The sequence below is a fragment of the Triticum aestivum genome, chromosome 1B (assembly GCF_018294505.1).
Source record: "Triticum aestivum cultivar Chinese Spring chromosome 1B, IWGSC CS RefSeq v2.1, whole genome shotgun sequence".
Taxonomy (NCBI): Eukaryota; Viridiplantae; Streptophyta; class Magnoliopsida; order Poales; family Poaceae; genus Triticum; species Triticum aestivum.
Genome location: NC_057795.1, coordinates 479,750,246 through 479,761,444, shown reverse-complemented (window position 1 = coordinate 479,761,444; position 11,199 = coordinate 479,750,246). Strand labels below are relative to the sequence as shown.

Sequence of the window (11,199 nt, the reverse complement as noted above, 5' to 3'; positions counted from 1 at the left end):
CAACTCTGGAATTCTCGCCACAATTCACGCTCGATTGTGGCTCCTATCTTAGATGAAATAGGAGAGCTAGTTTTTGATACTTCAGTTTTTGAGATTCAACATGTAAACAGGCCAGCAAATTTACTGGTGCATCTCTGTGCAAAACATGCATGCACTCTGAATGCGACCGATTACTGGCTCGAGGAGACCCCTAGCTTCTTGGTGACCAGCCTCCTGGCTGATTGCCCGGGAAGCACTTTTGTTGAATAAAGCTCTCTGATTTGCCCGGAAAAAAAAAGTACCAGTTAGCACTGCAGGAGGAATGTCGGGGTCGCCGTCGATCTACAGCAGTGTAAGGTGGGCAGGAGCCTGTCTCGCAGTTGGAAACGGCTACTCCTCATCTATCCCAACTTGTCTCTCTCAAAGCAAGTTCATGAGATTCTCAAGTCCTGATCAAGCGATCAGCCCCGTAGCTACTTTCCGTGACAAGACCATTTGGCAAAGTTGATTCTGGCTTTGGAATCCCTGTCAGTCTGGTTGAGTGGCGCATTTGCACCTAACTGGTTGTTGCCACGTCCATTCGTGAGATGCCAGTGACGATCCATATCCTGACCCGAGCTTATGTTGCAAGGCTAAGCTACCGTGCCTTTCCTGCAAGACGTAGCCGGCGCAACTCGTCCGTAGGCCGTAGCATCGCAATCCCGAGGCTCCCGTCCACCTTACTTTGGCCGCCCTTTCTTGGTTGAAATCTCACCTAAAATCCTTTTGGTCACGTACCTGTGTCGTGTCGGTCAGGCGTGAAAAAACACTTGCCAATTGGCGAAAGATAAGCGGGGGCCTATTGTTAAACTTGCATGGATGCTTCAATTTGATGCATAATAATCTCTGCAACAAGGCAACTGCATCCTCACGGTATATAAGTGGGTCATGAGAAGTTCAGAGGGTGTTTTGTCTGACCAGCAGCAGCATGCTCCTAAAGCCAGAGCGCCCAGTTGGAACTTGGAAGAATTCCATTTCTCAGATCAAAAGCCTCCAGGACCAGGGCCCTTTCAATTCTCATTTCAAATGAAACGCAGAGCAACCACTTGGAGGAATTCGACATGCTAAAAGCTCTAGATGTATACTCCGAACTTCCTGACGCGCAAGGCCTCTTGTGTGCAGTTAGATGATCCGCTTGCCATTAGCTGGAGGCGCAGAGAATGATTCCTCGCGCCTCGGTTCAGTGGACGACCCAGTAAACAAGTTGGTTTTCTGGAGAACATATCAGCCGTTTACCTCTTATTATATCCGTTTGTTCTGTTCCCTTGGGCTCGCTAGCTGCTTCACAAAAACTTGCCTCAGCATCTCGAGCGTCGACGCTAGTGTCAAAAAGGTGTTACAGATTTCCCTGCAAAAAAAAAGAGGTGTTATAGATTAGTACTCCCTCCGTCCGGAAATACTCGTCGGAGAAATGGATGTATCTAGACATATTTTAGTTCTAGATACATCTATTTTTATCAATTTCTTTGACAAGTATTTTGGGACGGAGGGAGTACTTCCTCCGTCTGAAGATACTTGTCACCAAAATGGATAAAAGGAGATGTATCTAGAACTAAAATACATTTAGATACATTCCCTTTTATCCATTTTGATGACAAGTATTTCCGGACGGAGGGAGTATTATGGAATAACAAGAGACGTACATCGTGTGCTCTGATGCATTTGACCTCAGTTTTTTCCTTCCTTCCATATCAGCAATAATCCAAGTCCTGATCCTGGTGCCAATACGCGCCTGCGTCCACATTCCACAAGCACAGGGCCACGGCCTTCCATCTCATGCCACCGTTCCTCCTGAACAAGCTCCACCGACCACCAGTCGCCCAGGTGGTGGAGGTTTCCCATTCCACCACAAGAGGAAGCCTCGTTTCTCCACCGCACTAACATGAATTTGAGCATGGGGCCTGAACCGACTGCCAATTCTGGTATCTAGTTTGCCTATTCGACTGTTATCTAACATCACAGGTATCCGGTTAAATTTGATTCAAGGTAAGTTCTGGAAGCTCATTCAGGAGAGATGGCACAACTGGGCATTGATAAGGCATTAATAAGGCAAATTCCAGTTTAGTGCAGGCGTCTACTGCCAACCATTCTAAGCTCTTGGTTCTTCCTCTTGGCTGAACCAGGTCAATCTTCACTAGTTTACCTTCTTCTTTTCCTGTATTTGCTCAACTATACACACACTAGGATCTTTTCGTACTTTGTTACCGGTCAAGAAACAAAATTGCTCGACTGCATGCAGTAATGCAGAAGCAGACAAACATGTACTCCCTCCGTTCCTAAATATAAGTCTTTGTAGAGATTTTACTATGGACTACATACGTAGCAAAATGAGTGAATCTACACTCCAAAATGCATCTACATACATCCGTATGTGGTTCATAGTGGAATCTCTCCAAAGACCTATATTTAGGAACGGAGGGAGTACTACACTATTTGCTGGATACCAACTTTGGTATTCTTACAGGGTGCTGTCTTCAGACGTACTACCTCTGTTTATAAAGATAAGACGTTTTGGCAGTTCAATTTAGACTGCCAAAACGTCTTATATTTATGAACAGAAGGGTGTACCATATAAAAATAGAGACAGAATTACACAAAATTTACCATGTTCTTACAAATGGGTTGTCTTTGGCAGGCTGAAAATGTGGACTCCCTTTGATTTCATCCTCATGTTCCACATCAACCACTCGAGATCAAATTCAGCCAGGCAAGAACAAGATTTCAATGAGTGTTGTGCAAATATGTCAAAAAATAAAAGAGTAAAATGTTATGGCCTCACCGCATCCAAATGACTGTTCATTAATGAGGAACATCCATGTTCAATTCATGTTACACATTCTGAGGCCTGAAATTAGAATTACCAATGATCATTGCTCAACAAGTTAGCTTCCAGTTAATGTTTTATTACACTACAAGCTTTGATGACCACCCAGTAGCTCAAAATCTGTTCTTGCATAACCATACTCCTTGGCAGTCTTGTTGCAAGAGCAACACCAATATTGAGAAAGCTGCCTAAGCAAATCCTACCAAGAACAAACATTGGCCAAGCAACATAATCTTCAGAAAACTGCCTAAGCAGATCCCACCAAGAATTGCATAGGCCGATGACATCAAAGGCTCATCTTCCTGGGCGGCTGTGGCTATTCCAACACACTGAAGCCCTCGAAAGGGATCTCTCCGTTGAGAGCCCGGACGACATCAGGGATCTCGTTTTGGTGTGGCTGCACATACACCTGCAAGAACCGTTTCATTTTAGCCACGAGGACCTTGCGCAGCTGATGATTCCCCTCTGGCTTCCCTTCCTTCCTCAGCAGTGTGAGCACCGCACACCTCCTGCGATGGCTCTCCAAGCTCCGCACCAGCATGCTCGGATTGGCCACGATATCTTCCAGGCTCAGACCCGCCTTTCCGACCAAGAATCCGACATTTTCCTTCATCTTCTTCTCTGAGATAGCCATCATGAGTGGGCACCGCCGCAACATTAAGGCAACATTGTCCTTCTCGAAGCCAAGGCTCTGGTAGAGTGCATACTTCCTCTCCAGTGTGGGGGTCTTCATCTTGGAAATGATGGCAAATGTGTTGACGAACATGGGCTCACCGGGTTCCATGCCGACGTCCTTGACGGCCCGGACGATCTCGGCCAAGCGGTGGGGGCCCTGCATGATGACGCCAGGGTGGACGGCGACGAGCTTGGAGACGTCCTCCGGGGGCAAGCCGTGGACATCTCTTAGTGCGGGGAGCACGAGGTTGAGGGTACTGTTGGGGCTGCAGCGGACAACGAACGGCATCTGGCGGAGCGCGGTGACGACGCGGGCATTGGAGCCGAGGAGCTCGCGGAGAGATTCGAAGAGCGGGGCGAGGTGGTCCTGGATGCTCCGGTGGAGGACAACGGGGCTGAGGGAGACGAGCCTGGGGAGGAGCGGCGCGTTGATGCCGACGGAGGCGAGGAAGTCGAGCTTGGGCTGGAGTGTCTTGACGGGGTCGGAGACCAGGACGATGGGGAACTTGCGGACGGTGGTGGATATCTCGGCGTCGGTGAAGCCATACCGGCGGAGGAGGTCGAGGACGGCGTCGGCCTGCGCGGTGGACTCCAGGGAGGCGAGGCGGATGGAGTCCGCAGCGCGGGCGGCGGCGGCGGGGGAGAGCGCGCAGGTGGATTCGAGGTAGAACACAGTGGGGTCGGCAGCGGCAGCGTCGGAGGTGGTGGTGGTGGTGGTGGAAACGGCCGCAGTGAAGTGGCGGAGAGGGAAGGGGAAGGGGAAGAGGCAGAGACGGCGGCGGCCGGCGGACAGCATTGGGACGACCGACGACGGGAGGGGACTGGCGACAGGGCAATGCCGGTTAGGGTTTTTCTTTTTTCTTTTTTTTTTGAGATTTTTTTCTTTTTGAGGATTGAGATTTCTTTTTGGATGGTGGTTTTTTGGAGGTTTTGGGGTTTATAAATAGCCATCTATACTCTACCACATCCCGCATAACCACTGTTTTACAGCCAAAAGAAAAGCCAATCTTAAATACCGCAATTGTCCTGTGAAAATTACACAGCTCCCTAAAAAACATCTCTCGTATCGTAGGTATCTAGAATCGGGGGCAGGAGGTCGCGGTGGTTTTGTGCGGCGCGTGAAGGTTTGGCGTCGAGGCTGTGAGGGACTCTCAGTGGTTGGGCCCGATCTGGGTTTCGGTGGGCCTGCGACCAGTTTCTCGCCGCTGGACGGCGTCTGGATGGTGAAGGCGGTGGTGATGGTGCCGGCTGAGGTTGGCGGGTTCCTCCCTTCGAGCGTGTTCACGTCCGGCTCCTGGAGCAGGGGCGCCGTCAAGCCTGTTGGTGCATGACGAGACTTAGGCAAACCAGACCCAACACGGACGCCCAGTCCTTGCATGCGGCGGTGCGGGCAAGTCAGCTTTTGGCTTGGTTTTCGCCCAGTTCCGACGCGGTGGTCTGTTTTGGTTTCACCTCTGTTTTCCCGTTGCGCTATGGTGCGATCTCTCGCCCAGATCTGCGCATGAAGGCAGAGGATGGCCAGAACCGACTTGGTTCGCCCAGTTCCTGCGTGCGACGGTGCGGACCGGTCAGGGTGGTGTGAGCTGATGACCCACAAGTATAGGGGATCAATCGTGGTCCTTTCGATAAGTAATAGTGTCGAACCCAACGAGGAGCAGAAGGAAATGACAAATGGTTTTCAGCAAGGTAATTTCTGCAAGCACTGAAAATGTCGGTAACAAGTAGTTTCATGATAAGATAATTTGTAACAGACAAGTAACGGTAACGATAAATAAAGTGCAGCAAGGAAGCCCAATCCTTTTTTGTAGCAAAGTGATGTCTACTACGCAACTTTATTCTTGTAGACTCATGTTGGGCCTCCAAGCGCAGAGTTTTGTAGGACAGTAGCAATTTTCTCTCAAGTGGATGACCTAAGGTTTATCAATCCGTGGGAGGCGTAGGATGAAGATGGTCACTCTCGAACAACCCTGCACTAGTTCGGTGAAGACATGGTGATAAAAGTGTAATATGGATGGTAGAAATATATTTTTATAATCTAAATAAATAAAAACAGCAAGGTAGCAAATAGTAAATGGGCACAAAAACGGTATTGCAATGCTTAGAAACAAGGCCTAGGGTTCGTACTTTTGCTAGTGCAATCTCTCAACAATGCTAATATAATTGGATCATATAACCATCCCTCGAAGTGCGATGAAGAATCACTCCAAAGTTCCTATCCAGTGGAGAACATAAGAATAAATTATTTGTAGGGTACGAAACCACCTCAAAGCTATTCTTTCAGTTTGATCTATTCAAGAGTTCGTACTAAAATAACACAAAGCTATTCTTTCTGTTTGATCTATCCTAGAGTTCGTACTAAAGTAACACCAAAGCAAATTCATATTCATAATACTCAATCCAACACAAAGAACTTCAAAGAGTGCCCTAAGATTTCTACCGGAGAAACTAAAGATAAGAACGTGCATCAACCCCTGTGCATAGATTAACCCAATGTCACCTCAGGAATCCGCGAGTTGAGTGCCAAAACATATATCAAGTGAATCAATATGATACCCCATTGTCACCACGAGTATTCAATTGCAAGACATATATCAAGTGTTCTCAAATCCATAAAAGTATTCAATCTGATAACAACAAAATCTCAAAGGGAAAAACTCAATTTATCACAACAAGATAGAGAGGGGAAACACCATATGATCCGACTATATTAACGAAGCCCGTGATACATCAAGATCGTGACATCTCAAGAACACAAGAGAGAGATTAAACACATAGCTACTAGTACAAACCCTCAGCCCCGAGGGTGGACTACTCCCTCCTCATCGTGGTGGCCGTCGGGATGATGAAGATGGCCACCGGTGATGATCTCCCCCTCCGGCAGGTGATACCTCTCCAACGTATCTACTTTTCCAAACATTTTTCCCTTGTTTTGGACTCTAACTTGCATGATTTGAATGAAATTAACTTGGACTGACGCTATTTTCAGCAGAACTGCCATGGTGTTATTTATTGTGCAGAAAACAAAAGTTCTCAGAATGACCTGAAAATCCACGGAGATAACTTTTGGAAAATATAAAAAATACTAGCAAAAGATGAAGGCCAGGGGGCCCACACACTGTCCACGAGCGTGGGGGCGCGCCCCCTCCCCCTGGGCGCGCCCCCTGTCTTATGGGCCCCCTGACGCTCCACCGACCTCAACTCAAACTCCATATATTCCGTTTCGCGAAGAAAAAAATCAGAGAGGAAGTCTCATCGCGTTTTACGATATGGAGTCGCCGCCAAGCCCTAATCTCTCTCTGGATGGCTGATCTGGGGTCTGTTTGGGGCTCCGGAGAGGGGGATTCGTCGCCGTCGTCATCATCAACCATCCTTCATCACCAATTTCATGATGCTCACCGCCGTGCGTGAGTAATTCCATCATAGGCTTGCTGGACGGTGATGGGTTGGATGAGATTTACCATGTAATCGAGTTAGTTTTGTTAGGGTTTGATCCCTAGTATCCACTATGTTCCGAGATTGATGTTGCTATGACTTTGCTATGCTTAATGCTTGTCACTAGGGCCCGAGTGCCATGATTTTAGATCTGAACTATTATGTTTTCATGGATATATGTGAGTTCTTGATCCTATCTTGCAAGTCTATAGTCACCTATTTGTGTTATGATCCGACACCCCCGAAGTGACAATAATCGGGATACTTCTCGGTGATGAGCATAGTTTGAGGAGTTCATGTATTCACTAAGTGCTAATGTTTTGGTCTGGTTCTCTATTAAAAGGAGGCCTTAATGTCCCTTAGTTTCCACTAGGACCCCGCTTCAAACGGGAGGGTAGGACAAAAGATGTCATGCAAGTTCTTTTCCATAAGCATGTATGACTATATTCGGAATACATGCTTACATTACATTGATGAACTGGAGCTAGTTCTGTGTCACCCTATGTTATAACTATTACACGAGGAATCACATCCGACAGAATTATCCATCATTGATCCAATGCCTACGAGCTTTTCACATATTGTGTTTCGCTTATTTACTTTTCCGTTGCTATTATTACAATCATTACAAAACTACTATCTTTACTTCTGCCACCATTACCATTACTATCATACTACTTTGATACTAAATACTTTGCTGCAGATACTAAGTTATCCAGGTGTGGTTGAATTGACAACTCAACTTCTAATACTTGAGAATATTCTTTTGCTCCCCTTGTGTCGAATCAATAAATTTGGGTTGAATACTCTACCCTCGAAAGCTGTTGCGATCCCCTACACTTGTGGGTTATCAAGACTAATTTCTGGCACCGTTGCCGGGGAGCATAGCTCTATTCTTTGAGTCACTTGGGCTTTATATCTACTGATCATTATGAAGAACTTGAAGGACGCAAGAACTAAGATTTTTCCCTCAACTACGAGGGGAGGTAAGGAACTGCCATCTAGATCTGCACTAGATTCTCCTTCTGTTATGAGTAAGCTTGCGACACCTAAACCTGCTACTGCTATGAATTCTGATATGTCGCATGTTATTGATGATGCCACTTCTACTATGCATGATACTTATGATGAAACTACTTTTATGCTTGATACTACTGTGCCATTAGGTGAATATCTTGATGAACAACTTGCTAGGGTTAGAGAGAATGAAAATATTGAGAATGAAATTATTGATGATAGTGATCATGAAGGTTCTCCCCCTAATTATGAACTGCCTGTTGTTCTTGAGGGTTACGTTATGGATGAAGAAGCTGCTAGAGCTATTTTTGCTTGCAATGATAGATATGATCTTAAGAAGTTATTAGCTAAATGGAAGCAGCAGTCCCTTAATTCTAGAATGAAACCTGACCCCTCTTTTGCTACTTCACCTATCTATGTTACTGATAAGGATTATGAATTCTCTGTTGATCCCGAGATTATTACTTTGGTTGAATCTGATCCTTTTTATGGCCTTGAATCTAAAACTATTGTGGCACATCTTACCAAGTTAAATGATATAGCCACCCTATTCACTAATGATGAGAAGTCTCGCTATTATTATATCCTTGAGATATTTTCGTTTTCATTAAAGGGTGATGCTAAAACTTGGTTTAATTCCCTTGATCCTGGTTGTGTGCATAGTCCCCAGGATATGATTTATTACTTCTCTGCTAAATATTTCCCTGCTCATAAGAAACAAGCTGCCTTGCGGGAAATATATAATTTTGTGCAAATCAAAGAAGAGAGTCTCCCACAAGCTTGGGGGAGGCTTCTCCGATTACTTAATGCTTTGCCTGGTCATCCTCTTAAGAAAAATGAAATACTTGATATCTTTTATAATGGACTAACCGATGCTTCCATGGACTATTTGGATAGTTGTGCTGGTTGTGTTTTCAGGGAAAGAACAGTCGACCAAGCTGAATTGTTATTGAATAATATGTTGACTAATGAAAATAATTGGACTCTTCCTGAGCCAATTCCTAAGGCAATTCCTGAACCAATTGAGCCAACTCCTGAGCCTATTCCTAAACCTACTCCGAAGAAGAGAGGTGTTCTATTTCTCAGTCCTGAAGATATACAAGAGGCAAAGAAATCAATGAAAGAAAAAGGTATTAAAGCTGAAGATGTTAAGAATTTACCTCCTATTGAATAAATACATGGCCTTAATACACCGCCTGTTGAAGAAACACATTATCTTGATAACCCGACACAGGTAGTAAAGGTAAATTCTCTCTATAGATATGATAAAGTTGAAATTCCTTCTACTAAATTTCATAGCCAGTGCTTAGATGAGTTTGATGACTTTATGGCTAGGCAAGAAAGTTTTAATGCCTATGTTGGTAGAGAATTAAAGAATAATGCTTTCGAGATAGGACGCTTGAGTGATTATATGGCTAGAGTTAAAGGTGAACTTAAACTCATTAGCAAATATGCTTCTATGGTTACCACTCAAGCTGAGCAAGTACTTAAAGCTCAAAGTGATTTGCTCGATGAATTAAATAATAAACATGATTTTGCTGTTAGAGTGGCTACTAGAACTGGTAGAATGACTCGGAAACCTTTGTATCCTGAAGGCCACCCTAAGAGAATCGAGCAGGATTCTCAGAAAAATAATTTAGATGCACCTAGTCCTCCTAAAAAGAAGAAAAAGAAAAATGATAGGACTTTGCATACTTCTAGTGAACCTGTTGTAGACACACCTGAGAATCCTAATGATATTTCTATTTCTGATGCTGAAACCAATCAGGTGATGAACATGAACCTAGTGATAATGTTAATGATAATGTTCATGTAGATGCTCAACCTAGTAAAAATAATGACGTAGAGATTGAACCTGTTGTTGATCTTGATAACCCACAATCAAAGAATCAACGTTATGATAAGAGAGATTTTGTTGCTAAGAAGCCTGGTAGAGAAAGAGAACCATGGGTTTAGAAACCCATGCCTTTTCCTGCTAAACCATCCAAGACAAAGGATGATGAGGATTTTGAGCGCTTTGCTGAAATGATTAGACCTATCTTCTTACGTATGCACTTAACTGATATGCTTAAATCAAACTCGTATGCTATATATATATATGAAGGGTATCATTACAAATAAAAGAAAGATACTGGAAGCTGAAATTTCCACCATGCTTGCTAATTATACTTTTAAGGGTGATATACCAAAGAAACTTGGAGATCCAGGGGTACCAACTATACCATGCTCCATTAAAAGAAATTATGTTAAAACTGCTTTATGTGATCTTGAAGCCGCTGTTAGTGTTATGCCTCTCTCTTTATATCGTAGACTTGAATTGAATAAGTTGACCCCTACTGAAATATCTTTGCAAATGGCTGATAAATCAACTGCTATACCTGTCGGTATTTGTGAGGATGTGTCTGTTGTGGTTGCAAATGTCACTATCTTAACAGACTTTGTTATTCTTGATATTCCCGAGGATGATAGTATGTCGATTATCCTTGGTAGACCCTTTTTGAATAATGCAAGGGCTGTTATTGATTGCAACAAAGGCAATGTCACTTTTCGTGTTAATGGTAATGAGCATTTGGTACACTTTCTGAGGAAACAACCTCAAGTTCATAGCATCAATTCTATTGGAAAAAGTCCAACTATAATTATTGGAGGTTTTGAATTTCCTCTTCCTACTGTCAAGAAAAATATATGATATTCTTATTGTGGGGGATGTTCATATCCCCATTGAGGTAACTGATAACCTGCAAGTATACGGGATAGTTGTAGCCTCTTTTGATAAGTAAGAGTGTCGAACCCAACGAGGAGCTAAAGGTAGAACAAATACTCTCTCAAGTCCTATCGGCCACTAATACGACTCTACGCACGCTTGACGTTCGCTTTACCTAGAACAAGTATGAAACTAGAAGTACTTCAAAGGTGTGATAGGATAGGTTTGCAACATAATAAAGATCACGTAAATAAAAAGTAGGGGCTGTTTAGATAAAGAAGCAATAAAGTAAATATAGCGAGTGTGGAAAAGTGGTGGTAGGAGTTGTGAAATTGTCCCTAAACAATTGACTATGTTACTAGACCGGTAATCACCATTGCAATTCTATTTGAGGGAGAGGCATAAGCTAACATACTTTCTCTACTTGGATCATATGCACTTATGATTGGAACTCTAGCAAGCATCCGCAACTACTAAAGATTCATTAAGGTAAAACCCAACCATAGCATTAAAGTATCAAGTCCCCTTT

At 44.0% G+C, this 11,199-nt stretch overlaps 1 protein-coding gene across 2 annotated transcripts; it reads right to left on the bottom strand.

Annotated features, from left to right (window-relative positions):
- Window positions 1-974: 974 nt before the first annotated feature.
- LOC123132798 (uncharacterized) lies at window positions 975-4,414 on the bottom strand. 2 transcript variants are annotated; one of them, XM_044552538.1, is made up of 2 exons: window positions 1,686-4,414; window positions 975-1,366 (listed from the first exon to the last, which is right to left on the bottom strand). In XM_044552538.1, the coding sequence occupies exon 1, from the start codon at window positions 4,311-4,313 to the stop codon at window positions 3,159-3,161; it is 1,155 nt and encodes a 384-aa protein (XP_044408473.1). In that variant the 5' UTR covers window positions 4,314-4,414; the 3' UTR covers window positions 975-1,366; window positions 1,686-3,158. The 2 variants fall into 2 exon arrangements, with proteins under 2 accessions (XP_044408473.1, XP_044408472.1); XM_044552537.1 differs by having other exon boundaries at window positions 2,634-4,414.
- Window positions 4,415-11,199: the final 6,785 nt, after the last annotated feature.

Coding starts and splice junctions, on each gene's coding strand:
- LOC123132798 (XM_044552538.1), bottom strand. CDS start 4,313: ATGCTGTCCGCCGGCCGCCGCCGTCTCTGCCTCTTCCCCTTCCCCTTC.